At 41.9% G+C, this 17,941-nt stretch overlaps 1 protein-coding gene across 1 annotated transcript in view; it reads left to right on the top strand.

The window, feature by feature from the left end:
• Positions 1-17,941, top strand: part of LAPTM4B (lysosomal protein transmembrane 4 beta) — a 59,233-nt gene that overhangs the window by 11,819 nt on the left and 29,473 nt on the right. Inside the window, exons 2-4 of the mRNA XM_008924048.3 lie at positions 5,034-5,145; positions 11,851-11,924; positions 12,515-12,637. Coding sequence (XP_008922296.2) covers positions 5,034-5,145; positions 11,851-11,924; positions 12,515-12,637 — 309 coding nt within the window. The remainder of the gene's footprint in view (positions 1-5,033; positions 5,146-11,850; positions 11,925-12,514; positions 12,638-17,941) is intronic.

The following is a 17,941-nucleotide window of genomic DNA, read 5'->3' as shown; positions in this document are numbered from 1 at the left end:
TTCAGTTATAAATTGAACCCTCATAGAAGTAAAGCTAGAGGATTTTCCTTCCTTTTTCCCATAAATATGGGGTCTCTCTTCATTGCATTAGGAAGTCTTAGGACGACTGTAGTAGAATATTTGTAGAGGGGACTCTGTGAACTTGAATAGAAACATGGCTGTATTTTTAATGCAGTTTAATATTTCCTCTTCTAAACTCCTTTACCAGAGCAATTTTATTTCCACTCTTGACTGTAAGCTGGAGAAAGACAGGGAGAAATTAAGCTGTTGTAACTCCAGGCAATTCTTTTGGTGATTACAGGCATCCATGTACGTTGCACTTCTCTGTCTGCTTGAGTTAGGAATCGAGTAGTTCTATGTCAATGGCATGCTCTTAGAAGCTGCTGGAACTAATTTCATTTCACATAAGCTGGGATAGATACCATGCAGCTGCACTTCTGTGAAGGTTCTAAAATTATAGTGATACTCATTTTCTCATCACTTTTTGATGCAGTGGTTCCAGACACCTTCCAGGTCCTCACAATTCCCTGCTGTCTCTGGAACAAATTGCATGGAGAAGAAGGCCTCTCACTGGTTTGTGGTAGAGGTCTGAAATTTTAGTGCATTATATAGTTTCTGAATGCTAGATGCTGTCTGTGGAAGACATGAGGTTGCTTGCTTGCATCTTAAACACTGCACATTCTTTCCAGCAGAACTGCCTCACATCGTGCATAAGCTGCTGGTTCTTTATCACAGTGCAGATGGAAGCAGCAGCAGTGGCTGGCAGTGCTGGTCCCAGCCTCTGCATGTGCTGCCTTTCTCCCTCATGTCTGAATGCACCGTTTCTCACACAATTGGTGCTGTCTAAAATATCTTCTGCTCAAGTCTGAAATTATGTTTTGTAAGCCCAGAGCAGGAAATCCAATTAATGTTCCAATATTTGGACTACCTATCTCCTACTTAATATTTCCTCTTTCCCCATTTATGTTATACATTTTGGGATCTCTACAAAGCAGAGTTGGTTTCTTCCTCTTCCTCAATGAGAAGGTGGATGTATTTCTGACTACCAGAGAAGTAGGATCTTGGGATTTTTTTTAATTATTATTTTATTTCTATATCAGGATAAGAGTATTTCTTGGGTATTTCTAGGACGTTCCATGAGATCTCTGTCCAGTCTTGTTACAGCAGTCTGAGCACCATCCTGCAGGGACAGAGCCCAGGAGCAGAACTGGGGGCTGAGGCTGATCAAGGGGTCCACCAATAGCCCCAATAGGGAAGGTGATGAACCAGGGAGGCCAACCCGGAGCAAAAGGGGCTGAGACCAGGAACACAGCTGGAGACAAGCTGCAATATGCATTTACAGGGTCCGTCCAGGAAGTGTGGCTGGAGACTGGCACTCCTGTGGTGTCACTGGGACAGGGACTGATGACCCAAGGCTGAGCTGGATGGGGTTTTGGGTCATCAGCAGGGGTGTGGGGAGGCCCAAAGTAGGGCTGTGTAGGGCCAGTAAGGCCTGTTAGTGCCCCTGGGGCTCCTCTTCTGTAACCCTGGGTAGCACTATGGCCACAACCAGCCATAGGACATAGTGGTCACAGTTCTGACTTGATAGTGCAAAGTCTTGTATTTCATTCTTAGCACTGAACACCACCCTCTTGCATGTTCATGAACGTGTTTCTGTTTCTCCATCCATAAAAGGAGGTCAATGTGGCTCTTTGGGAAGGTATAGGGCTTAGCTCCTTACTGAAAATTTGCATAATGAAAATGCTTTCTAGGCATTACTAATTGATTGTTACACTATTTGTTGCTGAAGGAATGTAAAACATCTTGAAGGAAATCTTGGCCCCACAGAGAGAGCAGAAAAATCTTCTTTGCTTTTCCTAGAATGGAGATTTCAGCTTGCATACCAACTGCATTTATCAACAGGGAATCATTCTTTATGCTCTTGTCCTTGATTATGTGTCCTTGGAAAATGTTACATCAGTAAGTTTTTAGGCACGCTGAATTTATGCGCTAAAGCATTTTTCAAAATTCAACGGTCACATCACTTTCAAAACAAAAGGAAAACCCTAATGAACACAATACACCCAACTGTGCACACATTTCTGGGAGAAAGAGGGTGAGCAAACAAACACATGGTGTATTTCGCTTGCACTGCTGATAGCACAGCTGGATGATGCTCAGAGACCATTATGAGGATCTCAGGAGAACAACCTGATAGAACAGAAAAGTGATGCACTAAAGAGCATTAGAGAGATTCCTACTGACTGCAGCAGACTTCAGATCAGGCAAACACAATCTGTCTTATACAGGGATTTAAAGGCAGTGCTGACAAACACATAATCTGAATATGGACATATGCATAAGGAGAAAGTAGAGTGCCTAGGTCAGTATTTTATGACTCTTCCTGACTATATCTCTATGAAAAAACCTATATGCCTTTAATATAGCAACATTCTATACATTTTATAGTCTTGATTGCTTGGTTGAGTACTCTTCTTAGGTAGTATTTTTGTTACCGGCCTACGTCCTCTAGGCTTTCACAAAGGAGTATAAAGCAAGAACTGGATTGCAATGTAGAGTTATACGTAATGTTAAAAACTAGTAGGATTTATAGAATGTAACTTTGGATGTTGATAGCCATCTGATGTCTTCAAAGCCAAGACGAGACTGTCCATGGCTACAGCATTCCCAACACAAAACTATTAAGCTGTTCTATGTAAAAATGCAGAAATGAAGATCTCAAACCCCCTTCAGACACTCTCTTCTGCTGTCTGATTGTTCTTGTTGTTCAGCAAGATGCTGAACTTAATTTCCTAACTGAAATTCCCATTTGCTGTCATTTAAGTCGGTTACTTTACTTATCTCCCACTGGATCTGGAGGAATGTCTATTGCCTCCTTCTTTTCTCCACCTTTCTGCACATATAAAAGACTGAGAGCATCTCTCTCTACCTTTTCCTTGCTAAGCAACCCAAGTTTTTTCCCTGTCAGTCTGACTTTCCAGATGCCTGATTGCCCTCTGTTCTGTTGCAGGATCCTCCCCAGGGTTTTTCTTTGTGTGTTTTAAAGGGCTTTGAATTGGACCCTTTCTGCAGGAGGGCGAGTTGGAGGTGGCTTGTGCATCTACTACTCAGGTTTCTGCAGTACTGCCCACCACCATGTAACCACAAGATGAGCTTGTGGGATGCCACTGAGTCACGCTCGGTTCATTCACTGTCATTCCCAGACTCAGACAGTTCCTTTCTGAGGAACTGTCACCTACTCGATTATTTTCAGTGACAAATGTGATGCTCTCTGCTTGTTGGTATGGAATTGGGCTCTGTTGTCTGAATTCTGCTCTAGTTGGTCAAAATCGTTTTAATCTTATCTCCTGAAGTGCTTACAGTTTGGCATTGTCTGCAAATTAGAGAAAAGTACAAGTCACAAGTGACTTGAAATACCAAGTTTTTCGATGATACTGGAAAATCCTAATCAATATATCTTCTGTGCTGGCTATGCCTCCTTGACAACTGTTCTTTCAGTACAGCTGTCCAGCTGGATGTGCACTCATCTTCCTGCGTGTTCAACCAAACCAGGTTTTCCATGCTCCTTTATGAGAATCTCATAATGTCAAAAGGTGTGGTAAGATGCAAAGAGATGATATCCTAGTGCTTTTGCCCTGTCCATGAGGCCCTCTTAGGCTGTCAGAGAAGGAAAATAAGATTAATTACTTACAGTTTGTCCTTGACAAGCCCATTGTGATTGTTGCTTATGACTGTACAAATTTGAAGTGCTAATGGGGAGACTGTTTGATTGTCTGTTCTTGGGTTTATTTTGTTTTTAAGTCTCACAGTCTAGCTAGAAATTCATTATGTAGCCTTCCTGCTTTAAAAAGGCATAAACAGTGCTTGCTCTTTCCTTGTCTTGGAACTCAGTCTATTCTCAACAGTTTTTCAAAGACTGCTAACAGATCCAGTATCAGCTAAACTTGATGGAATTTCCCTACCGAAAAGCTTTTATCTTACCCAAGAAATTCTCTAGCCTGTTATGTCTTACAATAGCCTCTGTTCCTACACCTTTTTGTTGCTGTTAATAATCTGTGATCAGGTAGGGATGACTTCAAAGTGAGAACCAAAGCAACAAAAATCCACCTTTTCCAGCATATTTCATTATGAGCTTTCTTCTCGCCATTTTCTTGTTCACCAGTTATCTTCCTAGTTCTTTAGTATAAGCTTTTAGCCTGACTGTATTATGTCATGCTGAACAATCTTCTTTTCTGCAATTAGCCCTCTTTACTTCGAAGTGATATGAGCATTTTGTTCAGATTTGTTTTAAAATACGGCTCTTGGCTACCTCTCCGATCTGCTCATAACTGATACTTGACAATCCGCTTCTACTGAATCACTTGGTACTTATTCTTGGTGTTTAATTCACTAATTTCATGTCATAACCAAGGCCTTGGTGGATGTGAATATCTCTCTGTGCCATATGACACAGGAATATGAGCATCAGACACTGGGCTCCCATTGCCACGTCCTTCTGTCCCCCCAGGCCTCCTCATTTAACAGCTCACATAAATCAGCTCATCACTCATGGACTCTTAAAATACAGTCTTTTCCAGAATTCAGCTCCTCTTTGATCATCTAACAATTTAACAGGGCCTGTCCCCAATTCCAGCTCTGCCATGCTAATACTCCTTAACTACAGCACCCATTTGTAATATTCTGAAAATGACTAGTTTCAATTGATTTTAGTTTTTGCAGGAGAGCAAAATGGTGGTGCTAACATGTTTTATAGTCTGAGAGAACAGCAGAAACTTTTCTGATGGGATAGAGTTGGAATGAAAAGAGGTAATGCACATTTTGTTTCATTTTCATGCTTCCACTTGGGGAGGAAATAGGTCCTGCTTACACCAATCTAGAGAAACTAATTGTAGTGTTAATTAAATACTACAATTGTACAGTTGGAAAACATTCTCTGTCATAGTTGGCATGGACTATGGTGGATAAGTACTGACCAGAGGTGTTTCATGGATTACTTTCACAGCCTGACCCTTTTCTGTTTTTCGTCTCTGTAGATTATCAATTCGGTGGTCTTGTTGATTCTGCTGAGTGCCCTGACTGATCCTGACCAGTACCACCTAACCAGTGCTGAATTAGGGGGTGAATTTGAATTTATGGATGATGCCAGTAAGTACAAACTGCCTGAATACTCCAGCACTTATATAATTGTCCTATTGTTTCAATAATTACTGTCATTTTAATTATTGCTTCACCTCGGTATCTTACAGATGCAGTTTTATTGTGAAGGGTGTGTTCATGGCACAGTTCAAACTGGTTTCCTAGCTGTAACTTTATCTGCCACCTGTTAGTAATCAATCCCTCTGCTCTGCTGTGTCCTGGCTTGTCAGGGGCAGAGCCAGCTCTTGGCATGGAAATGTATCCCTGAGCATGATGCTGAAAACCCAAGAGGGATTTTACAAAACATGAGGAGATATGGAGTCTCTGCACCTCTCAGCACCGTGTCCCATTGTGCCTGACATGCATCAGAACCAATACTGCTATTTATAGAATTGTCTGAGTGCGTTCATTCATGTTGTATGTATATATGCACCCCCCCGTAGGCACATGGCATGACTTGCACAAACCTGTTCTAATAGATACAAGCATAAATGCCAACTGTATAGTCATAGCCATATTAGCAATAACACAGGGCACCTCATTCTCTCACCAAAAGGCATCACAGAAAATCTCCAATACACTTTCAGGAAAGGGTGAGACAGGCCATTTGTCTCCTGCAAAACCTCCTGTCCTTTGCAAATGTTTCTTTCTTCCATGACTGTTTCAAATTATTTGGTAATGTTTGTTGATTTAACTGTTTAATTTATATCTAGAAAAGTTTTCCCTCAAAGTGATTTTGATAAAAATGTCTGTTTATTTTTGTTTCTGCTAACAAAATGATTACATTCAACATTTCTCCTGGTAATCTGGAACAAAGTCTATTGCTAGTCATACTGGTGTCTTTGTGCTCTGAATCCCACTCATCCACAGCAAAAGGCTCTAAGTCCTTTCCTCATTCCTAATAAAAATGCCAGTAGGAGAAACAATAGCCCCACATGTAAGAAAAATATTGCCCTATGGTGTCAGAGCTGCTGGGTATCATTTAAGGAATGCTTATTTCCACAAGGTCTTTAATGCAAATATACCCTGAGGGTCTACATTAAATTAATGATAAGGGGTGATTGCTCTTTTATTGTGTCTTCAATGAAAAACCACCTACAACTTCTGACTAAAAATCTTTTTATATAACTGGATTTAAGAAAGTAAGGACCACAGTAGATACAGATGGGCTCCTAGCTGATTCTGACATATTAAAACTGACTGCCTTGTCCTAATTCTCAGAGATTAACCTTGGTAATGACTGTCTGTCAGTGTGGTTTTATATAGCCGACATCAGAGGCCTGCCAGTGCCCAAGGCTTTAAAATTGTAATTCTGTTTTGTAATGCAGTAGCTGTCAGATCAAGTACATTGGGGATTTCCATCTACACTTGAAAATTGTATTTTCTGTATATTTTTATCAAGGCTTCTGAAGTGAACACAGCAAGTCTGTAAAAGGATGGCTTGTGGGCCAAGCGACCTCATTTCCATTTGGTAAAAGGAACATTTCACAGGCAGTTAAATTACGAATGAACATTTGAATTAATGTCTCCTTTTATTCTTTGACTCCCTCCAGTTTAATGCCTTACTGAGTAAAGGCAGCTGAATCAAGCTACTGGCTTTTATAGTTACTGGAAATAGCTGGCAGGAGATAATTTCTTTCTTCTTTTCTTTAAGTATGACTATATTTGTTCAAATATGAAGAAATGTTTTATTATGAGATAAATCATTAGACAAACTTCCACGTACTTCTCTTTTCCTACTTTTATTTGCCTTTTTTTGAAGAAATGTTTGTCAGGTTAACTGCATGTGCTGAAACCATGTGTATGAAATACAAAAAGATGCATAATTTTTTTATCCCAAAGAAGGTCCCAAAGTTGTTGTCTTCTGTTGACAAGTATTTTTGTTTGTGTCTGGTTTATGGAGAATTTTCAATTTTCTGTGCCAGCAGTGGGAAAAATTCCTGCCACCTGCAAAGCCACAGCCAGCCTTCTGCAAACTGCTTGAAAATGCCAGTGCATCATCAGTTCTGCAAAGGACTGCTCAGCCTTGATTTCAGGATAAAGTGTGGTTCCCAGGGCGTTACCAGAGGCTCCAAGATGCCTTTTTGATTAGACAGAGAAAGGATTTACCTGAACACTTAGAAAAAGCTCTAGGCTATTGCTTTTCCCTTGTATTCTAGAAAAGGAAACAAAAGAGAAAAAAGTCTGCCAAGACTTACCATGTGGCAGATGGAGGTACTGGAAAGACACCAGTGTGTGTGGTTTGGCTGGCTCTCCAAGATGTACATCTGGGAGCTGGGCAAAATGCTGGGCTTCCTTGTGTACTGGATATTCAGCTGGGCCCATTTAGACTCATCTTTCTTATTATTATTTCCTTAGGCCTGAGGGAGTCTATGAACTAGAAGCTGGACTAGAAAAAATTAGAAACATGTGAGCTGCTCAGTGTAATACTGCTGCTGTTAAAGACTAATAATCTCTGAGCAGGAGATGGAAAAGCCCTATAATTAATTTTGACTTCCCAGGAGGATTCACCTGAGCCTTCTGCTCAGCTTCTTCAGACACACAGACCATCATCCTGAAATGTCAACAGCCCAAGCCAGCAGTGGGTGTTGCTTGGTTTTACTTACTGCCTTCATAGTGTCAGAGATGTGTGTGATACTTCATAAGCCATGTGACAACAAGGACTGAAATCCTCTGTGTGCCCTACAGAAACTGAGAGGAACTTTGATACAAGTGTCAGCAACTCAGGCCAAAATCTACCTGTGTCCCTGCCCTTGGGCAGGCAGATGAGACAAGCAGAGATCTCAGGGCAGGACAGGATAATATGATGATCTCTCTGCCTAATATGACATGCACCCAGGACTTAAAAAGATTAATTCAAATAGAAAAATTTTAATAAACCTACAGACAACAGCCTTAGACTTCTGCTGGGGAGATAAATGGAAGTAGTAGAGTAGGTACGTTCCTGCCCCGGTCCATCAACATCACCCATGTAGTATGAGCCCCATGTTACAGGGAAGGGGGGAAGAAAACTAGATTCCCTCCCAGCTTAGCATATTTGGAGCAGTATCTTCCCCCCAGACATATCCTCTGGAGGAAAAATGTGCTGGGCTCAAAGGTGCAGAAAACTCTTTCCTTCTCATTGGCCTTCTTCCGTTACCGGAGAGAAAATGCCACTGCTGCGTGGGTTGTGACCCAGGAGGCTGCACAGCAGCTGGCAGCAGTGGCACCCAGCTTGCACAAGCAGCCTGGAGGAGAGAGCAAGGCAGTAATCCTTAGCTGGCAGCAAGGAGGCTGTTGGATAAATAAGGCTGGGAGAGTGGGTGAAACTGCCTGAGGATCACAGGCTGCTGGTCAGCAGCTTTCTGGCCCCTGCTGTCAGAGCTGTGAGCCAGTGATTAACTTCAGGGCTGGGGCAGGTGATGAGCTGAAGTATTTGAGGTCTTTAACACACCACACAAGTCCTGGCTCGGGAACTGGCCTCACTGGCTGTCCTCCCTGTCCCTGCAGCACCCGCCATCAGCCTCCTTTGCAAGAGGAGAGGGGAAGGCAAGGATATAATTTTGAGATGGATTTGAGGGAGCTCCAGATGCAGCTTGCCATGCAAATGAGCACCCCATGACAGAAGCTCTCCCTAGCCCCCACAGCATCTTCTCCCCAAAGCGACGGGAAGGTAGAATCTCACTGCTCTGTATAAGAAAAAAAATTACAATCAACTGATTTCTTTAAACTCAAGGAGAAAACTCAAAAAGCCATCTAAGGCAATAGGCTGTATAACCCCTTCAGTGGTCCAAGTACAGCCCTTCTAGCCATGAATGTCATGGAAAGCACAGCATGGCTGGGGAAAAAAATCACACACCCTTGTTAGTTTCTCATTTAATGTGCTACATATCTAGTTTCATTCTGATTAATTGAAGCTGACACAGCTCAAAAAAACCAATGAAGCCTTAAATGAGAAAGAACTAGCTTGAGCCAACTAGGACTTGGCATGGTGGAGCACAGCTAGGGAGACACTGCAGACAGGGAGCATGAGTGTGTCAGACAAGCTTCAATGTCAAGTTCATCACAGTTTGCTAGGCTCTGGCTCTGAACCAGTTCTGCCGTGGTCACCAGCAAAGTGAAGCCTGTGACTGCTGCATCTGCTGCAAGTGACAATGACAGCAGCTTCCCCTTGGATACAGGTGGTTGGGATTAAGAGCAGACAGAATAAATACGTAAGCAGTGCCTCCAAACTGATGGTCAGAATAAAAGTATTGAGTCCAAGAGACTCTTTTACAAGAGGTTAGGGGCTACAGGCAGCCATTTCCACTTCTCTCCTTTTCTTTCATTACCTCAATTGTACCTGGTCTATTAAAAAAAAATTTGATTTCACAGGATGTATGTGGGCAGCCAGAGTAAATGGCCACACAGCTAGAAGTGTCTGAAGAAGCTGCAGTACCTTTTATTAGTAGAGGTTTATTTTGCATCTTGCTCTTGAGGCCAGAATTCAGATCACCTCTAACAGGCACATCACAGCCTTTACAGCTCCTAAAAGGCTAGAGACTGGTCAAAGCAGTGCAGCTCAGACACCTGCACTGGATGTCTGGTTTCTCCACACAATCTAAGAGGAGAAGGAGGTGCATCTGAAGAGCCATTTGGGATGCACTGAGATGTCATTCCCTCCTGAATTACGAGCAGGGGGCCCAGCTGCCTCCCAATGGCCTTTCATAGCACCCACAAGCTGAGCTGCAGAAAGCCACTGTGAAGGAAGCAGTGAGCACCAGGGTGCAGGTAAACTCAGTGCTGAGTGCTTGCCCCTCTCCTGGGTGAGACCTGCTTATTTGGACAATAAGACAAAGATTCAAGCATTTGCACTGTGAGTAAGGACATCTACACTCCAGGGCCTCATCAGACTTGAGACTACAGTGCTTCTCCAAGTGTCAGGAAAGGACACTTTATCCACTAAATTTAATCCATTAAATTAGGAAGTACTCTGCAATAGGACTTCTGTTGTGTTTGAATCCCTATGCAATCACAAGGACAAAATTTGGGGGCAAGAGGAGAGAACAAGACTCCTGAAACCCATGACATATTCTCTGGAAAAGAAGAGGCCTGGGTTCTGAAATCCTTAATCCTGCCATTGGTAGGTACAGTGCCCAGAGAATATAAGCACCATCTGGAGATGCCTTCACCAGCCAGCAACAGTCTCTTCTTGCTCATTTTTCCACCAGCTTCACGAGTCTCAGGTACCTCTCTGCGTCAAGGGCCAGCATAAATCTGGATCAGTGTCGTCAGAGCTCTGCACTAGGGCAAGATTTGTTTTCCCTTAGTCATGGGAGGATCAAGGACTAGGTCCTTTGTCTTCTACATGGATGATCATACTGGTAGGCTGGAAATAATGACAATAAGATTTAGGGTCTGTCCTTCCTCTTCAGCCGTGCCCCGGGTGAACCTGTGCTGCTACCTTGGTGGTGGTAGGTGAGACCTGTCCACAGCTACCAGGTCAGGACCTTTCAGGTACTTTGATGAAGGCTTCAAGGCACCTCTCCAGAACCTGATTTTGCTGCAGTTGCAGGGAGTTGGAGGGAACTGGCCCATACTATGGTATGCTCCTTATCATTGTGGTGGAGTTAGATGTCGTGGCAACTCTGTGCTGAAGTGAAGTAATCTTTACACTTTGAATGCATCCAAAGTCAGGGTAGTGAACAGCCTGAACACTGTCATGTATTTGTGTGTCTCAGGTCCTCCAAGCACCTCATCAAGGCAGGTAGTTTAAATGTACCTGGTGACAGCAAAGTGAACAGGAGGTACCTCAGAGATACCAACAGAGGCAGAATCTCTTAAGTCATGTCCTTTGTACTTTATGTCCTCTCTCCTCTTTGTGCACTGGCTTAGCCTTGGAAAGGTAGGCACAATGTACCATTGCATTCCCAAACTCTATAATGAGTCGGGTTCAGAAATTCACTTCTGATAACCTGACAATGACCTGTAATGATATCGGGGGAAGTGCATATGAAAAGACCAAGCATATGTAATTTTTTCCCCTGGGATCTCCTTCGAGCTGTCCATGGCTTAGGAACTTCTTAAATCTAAGGAAAAGTTAATTGAAAGCTGGACAGCAATGAAAGAAAAAGATAGGAGTCATGTAATTACTCCAACCAAAATCTTAAAGAGTATTTTCCATCCTTTACTGCTTCACCTTCCCTTACAGTTACACATCTTCGTTAATAAATACATCTCTGTAGTATTCTTGGTTGAAATGAAAATTTTCAAGATGTAATTTCTGCTCTAAGATGCCTTTACCTGCCAGTTTTTCTCCTTTTCCAGAAGAGAGATATGTGAGCAGTGGTATACAGCAGCTGTTGGTGCAGAAACAATCTGTAGTGCAGAAAAGCAGAGACTCTCTGACTACAGATGTCATCATGACCAGCAAATATTCTTCTTGTCAAGACTGCTCCTGAGTTTTGAAAATCCTCAGAAAAATTAGACCATTCATATCCACAGCCTCACAGAGGCTGCAGTGGCTTGCACAATATAAGGCTGCAGGCTTGCAGAAGCGCTGTCTGTGCTTCTCCTGTTTAGGAGGTTCCCCTTGAAAGCTAAAGATTTCCTCCAGCAATGGCTGAATGATGCACCTGACCCCATCTCCACCCATTTCTCACCCTGCCCTTTGAGATGCTCTGCAAAAGGTAGATGACAAAATAACTGAACCAAGTTCTGAAATTATCTGCAGTAATTTTGATGTCTCTTTTCCAGATATGTGCATTGCCACTGCAATTTCTCTTCTTATGATTCTCATCTGTGCAATGGCTACATATGGCGCATATAAGGTAATTATATTTGCTGAAGACATGAATCAAGTGAACTACACAACTCCATAGAAACAAAATTAATAAAAATGCTTTCTAACAATTGCTTCTTTAGTTGTTTAGCTGAAAACTGAGAGGGGGGAAAAAGGAGAAGTAGAAGAGACAGCAGAACTGATTGCTTAGATCAGTGGTACCCCAGGGCCCCCTGCTGCAGGCAGCAGAACTGCCCAGTTGTATTGACTGTCTGCAGTTTCAAATAAGCTCTGGGCAAATGGTGAATTCAGAGAACTGAATCTTGTACCTATCAAAGTTAAGGGAATTTTTTCCCATTCACCTTCCAAGCCTGTGGTTTGTCCCAACATTAATCCTATTAATTAGGAGGGAAAAGTATCATGTGGTTTCTGAATATCCTAGTATAATGAGTTGTGGGAGTTGCACTGCAGTCCAGCAGCCAAACTGCCTTGGCCAACCCTTTAGGCTGAATGTCATATTTCTTTTAGCTGATTTAATACTGCATAATGTCAAATATTCCTTAGATTTTAGTGTAGAAAAACATACATCCTTCTATTTTAACTTGTGGCTGATGAGTTTCTAATTTATTTCCTTTTTAGCAACATGCAGCTTGGATCATCCCTTTCTTCTGTTATCAGATCTTTGACTTTGCTCTCAACACGTTGGTTGCCATCAGTGTACTCATCTATCCCAGCACAATTCAGGACTACCTCCATCAGCTGGTAAATCATTTGATGTTCACAAGCCTCTGGGGTTTTGGGGGGGAAAAAAACTGTCTGCTTGTTCTGTATTTCTGGCCTGTTAACTTCCCATGCAGTCCTTGAGAAATTCTCTCAGTCCTTGCCAGTCTGAATTTGACATCTTTGCAAGGTTACATTGCTAGCTTACTACAATTACTTATTGTAATATTTGAGCAAAGTTCTAGAGTTTTGTAATGTCATGGAAGCTCTCAGCATCATTTCATTTAGAATGAGACTCATGTTACAAGATGTAGATAATAGGTAATTGGTTTTGCATTCAGAGTTATTGTGTTCCTATCCAGTGCCTTATCTTTGGTGCTATTTCAAGAATGTTTTGTTGCTCCTTTTAATTTATTTGGTAGCTTTAACACATTTCATTAGGCAAGAGTTTGATTGAGTGTATATTTGGTTTTACTAGAAAATATTTCGGATTCTGTCTTAGGCTCCCTTCTTGCCATGGTCTGCTTTGACCAAACATCCATAGCCAGTATTGCATAAGTGTACGAGATATGATTGCAACACCCTGAAGCAAAGAGGAGACCACCAGCCTCTGTCTCATCACAGAACCACGTGCTACGTCCAGCAGGGTTCATGTGGAGTTGCAGAGCTCTGGAGAAGCCAGTGTTGCAACTGTCTCTGAAAATCTGCCTTGAGAACCCAAATACAGATTAGCTTGGCTGTGAACTTTGTTGTGTGGATGGAAAGCTAGCTTGGCCAGTATAAATAACAGGTAATGAGAAACAGCAGGCAGATAAGTAGCCACACAAATCTTCAGGAAGAGTAAACGTGTCTGTTATCCTTCTTATTTAACACCTACCTGCATTCACAGCTGATGGTACACTTAAAGAGAAGCTGAGGAATAAATCAAAGGGTTCTCAGAAGTACGAGTGGAAAAGAGCAGATTGCGGTCATAGTTTAGTGAGTGATTAAGCTGGCATTGCCACTGCTGAAGCCCTCCTGCCCATCCTTTACCTAGTCCCTCACTGCTGCATCAGGGCCAGCCCTGCCCTTGTGGCAGCACAAACATCTGTGTGGCTGCAGGAACTCTCCCCCACTTCCCAGAACATGAGTCATAACCAGGTTTCACTCGGTCACTGTACAGGACCGTGAGGGGGGCAGGAGCAGGCTGGGAGCTGTGCACTTAAAAGCCTCTGCTCTTCTGCTGAAAATCTGGTGCTGCATCTGGAGCTGGCTCACTATAGAAGGGCAAAGAGCAGCTGATTCTCTGAAAGTGTCTGCTAAAACACCACTGTATTTCCTGCAGATAAAAAAATAACAGGCCTTTCTGTATCAGAAATAGAAGGAGCAGGCCTTGGAAGGGATTGGGTATGGTGCAGCAGAGCACTCTGTGATCTGTATTGCTGGTCTGGAGTGTTAAAATCTCTGGTTGCACACATCTTTGTCTTGCTGTTGTAAATCATTTTCTGTACTGATAATGAAATGCTGCAGGACTTCAGGACCGCTAAACTGTCAGTGCTCAAAAGGACAAGGGGGATTTCCAGGATAATTATAGGCTGATTAGCCTGACATTGCTACCAAGCAGAATAATGACAGAAGGGCTGGGGCTGAGAGAAGAGTCAATTGATAAAGAATTAGACCAGAGGAAAATGATTAATGACTGCCAGCACAGTTTCATGGAAAATCAGTCCTGCAGGCAAACTCATTTTCCTTCGCTGACAAGATTACTGACTTCATCAATAAAGATAGGCAGGGACATAATGGACTTTCATGAGATGTTTGACTTTGCAGCATGATGCTCAGAGCAACAGTGAAGCACTAGATCAATAGCGGATGTATCACATGGATTAGGAGAGGTTAGCTGGCAGACTGCAAGGGGTCGTGGTCAAGCCAGCCATCTGCCAGTGAGTTTCTATTTTGGGCAGAGGAAGGTGTCCAGGAATCAGCAGTAGATTTCATGCTCATCCCAACTTCCATTAATAATGTTAGTACCCAAAAGGCCCTTCATAAAGGCTAATGTCAGCCTTGAGAGCTTCTGCAGGCTCGTTGTCTAGAGGGATCAAGTTCTTTGGTGGGAGGTTGTGAGCAGGAGTCTAATCTGGCTATTCTGTGTCATCCTCTGAAAGACCCTACCCTGCATTGCCCAGAGTGGGCTCATCTCTGCATTTCCCAGCGGCAGTACTTGTGGCTTTCCCCAGCATATTCTTCTAATAAACACTTCAAATAAAACGCATGGCTGACACAGTGAGCTAGACTGACTGAGAACCTGAGTTCAGCCATTAATGTGTGCCACATAGATGAATGCAAAGAAATGTAAAAGCATGAAGAATATAGATGAGCGTACAGTATGACAACTGTGCCTGGGATGCAGTGACCCTGTAAGCAGCCTAGGGAACTAAGTGCCAAAACTACAGCCTCCAAGTGGTTTTGCTGTTTGCAAAAGTTGCTGTTGGGGTTTGTGAACAGGAAAAAAAGAGCAATTAATAGTAATGGAGAGGAGACTTCCCTTCTCATCTGGTGACATAGATTTTCTGTCTATTTATGGAGTCTGGTTGTGAAAAACAATGCTTAAAAGTCAGAGAACATGCAGGAAAGTTCCTCAAAAAACTATATAAAATCTGGATATATTTGTAGTATCATGAGACAATCAGCTTTTCCTACTTCATTTACTGAGAAAGGAGACCAAGAGGTAGTGCCACTGGAGTTTTTATATGCAAAATAATGAGGTATTAAAAGGCTGTTTAAATTAGATGTGAGGCATAATGAGCAGCTAGCAGCTAAAAGCTAGTCCAAGTTAAATTCATTTAGAAAGAGGGATTAGTTTGTATTTTATCATTCATATTGGAGATTAGTGATGTGGAAAAACTACCAAAGACCTGTGATGAATTTTTGTGCAGTTAATGTCACCCGTTCAACAATGTTTTGAAGCTGTTATGCATCTGCTTTGAAGCTGATTACATCTCCTATGTCTTAGCTGTGATCCTGAGCACAAATGACTCAACAGGAGCCCCTTGTACCCTTCCTTGGAAGGGCTACGTTGGTTGGCAAAGGTTATTACATTTGGTTCAGAGTAAATACACTCAGTCTGAGTGGGCAAAAACAAAGGGGAGAGGTGAAGATCCCACTGTTACCAGATACTCAGACACACGATGGAACTAAATGCAAGCTTGTCAAATTTTCAGTAATAATGCCATCAATGCAGTGCTAGTGCTGAAATACAGAACTTGTTTCCCTACCTTTGAATAATACTCATGGTGGACAGGTTTGTCATCTCAAACACTGTGTTTAGAGCAAGACCTGTGGTTAATACCCTTGACCTTGTAGGTGAGACCTGAGTCATCCAGTTGGGTGTAATCCTTCCTGGTGATTTATAAATAAGCCCTAGAGTCGTCTTGCCCCTTGCCCCCTTTGCAGTGGTCTGCCAGGATAGGCAGGAAGCAAGGGTTGTATTTCTTCCTGGTATTCTTACAGTTTCTGTTGCTCTAAAACTGCTTTGTATTTGGGGAATGATATTTTAGGGGGCACAACTCCATAAGGGAAATGAAAAATCCCAATCGTTCTTCAAATCCATTATTGAATATTTGGATGAAGGTGTGCATTAGGTAATGGAATACATTTGGCAGTCTCAGAGGAACATTTCTTCTTGCTCTAAAGGTGAAACCCCTGTGTCTTTAACCATTTCTACTTCCCTTCACTAGTATATGGGGTCATTATCTGTTTACTGTGGTTCACATCTGCGAGATTGCAGTCTGTCAGTGATGAGTTACAAGCTACTGTGAAACCCTCCATGTACTTTTAGCAAGATGATTAGCACATAATCAATAAGCTGGGCAGCGCCCTAGCTGAAAATGTTGCAATTGTGTTCACAGGGTGTTTGGTAACATCAGCCTACACTGATTTCTTCTTTCAGAGGAACAGGTGTCTTTGGAAACTTTTTGTTGCCTTTTGGTACCCAGTTGCACACAGGTGTACCACTGAATTTCTGTAGATAGCAAGAGCATCTCAGCATAAAGGGTCATGTAAAATAAGTAAATGTTACAAATCTTGCATTTTATGTGCTTTATGATGATTGCGTGATAAAAGTTATGAAGAATTATGTTGGACATCTTGGTCATTATCATTGTCACTTGAAAACCAAAACCTTTCACATACAGCGAATCCAACATATGCAAAAAAAATCATTTTGGTTCTTGGAACAGTAGAGGTCTAAAGCAGTTTGACCTAAAGCACATTTCTTTCCTTTAACCCCACTAAATCTTTGATATATGGGCTTTTTAAAGCCTTCAAATGAAACACTTCATCTTCTGTCATCTTATAACAGTATATGAAATGGATTGAAGCAGAGGTGCAGAACAGGCTAGCTTGCAACTGTGTTATGAAAACTTTTTTTTTTTTATTAAAGTACAGGACTATGACAGTTCATCTAAACAAAATTTCAAATTATATTAAATAGCTTTACTGTGGGACTCCCTGCAATGCTGCTGCCTAACAATTCATGTGGTATCAGTCATGCTTTTAAATCCTAGGGGAAACATCTAGAGAACAGGAAAGAGATTAAACCTAAAGAAATTTTTCCTATAAACTAAAGCTTAAAAAAGAAATATCCTTTCTGACATTTTTAATGCCATTTTATAATTCCAAGGAAGTAGTACTAACTTCATAGCAGAGCTTTAAAAATTCTCCTGACACATTACTGTTTTCTTTCAATTTTGTAAGATCCTGATACTTGGAGGATTGCAACTTGGGACAAGAATCCACACCATATTTTAAAGTGGATTTTTTATGGTCCAGGAGGAAGGAAGACGTGAAAGGTTATGCAAGGAGGCTGAGGGAATGAAAAATGGCTTTAGCCTTTTTCATTTTATTCTTCTTGCACATTTGTACAATATCAATACAGTAGAAATGTACTTTCTATGCAAGTTTTAGATTCTTTTTAAGTGTGTAATAGAACTTTGATATATATAAGCAGTAATTTTTTAAAATTAGAAGTGTACCAGGTATATTATTATGCATACAACCCTCTCCATGTCCGCAACAAGGTTATAAATGACAATTTAGTTATGACTTTAGCAGGCCAGTTCAACACTACTGTAAGTACATTTTGTTTGTATAGCAAATTTCATCATGTTGTGCTGCAAAATCACTCCTGTATTTCCAGTGACAGACTTGATTTTTCCCACCCAGATGTATTTCAGTCTCAGCTTCATCAAACCTTGCACAACATTTGACACTGATCTTTTCCTAGAAGTTGCAGCACTGAGCCCAGTATCTGAAACCTTTCTAGCAGCAGGATTTCAACTACTGTTCTCCCCACAGGAAAGCAAACCC

Source organism: Manacus vitellinus, unplaced genomic scaffold (genome assembly GCF_001715985.3).
Source record: "Manacus vitellinus isolate BGI_N305 unplaced genomic scaffold, ASM171598v3 scaffold_1_pilon, whole genome shotgun sequence".
Lineage (NCBI taxonomy): Eukaryota > Metazoa > Chordata > Aves > Passeriformes > Pipridae > Manacus > Manacus vitellinus.
This window is presented reverse-complemented; position numbering and strand designations above follow the sequence as displayed.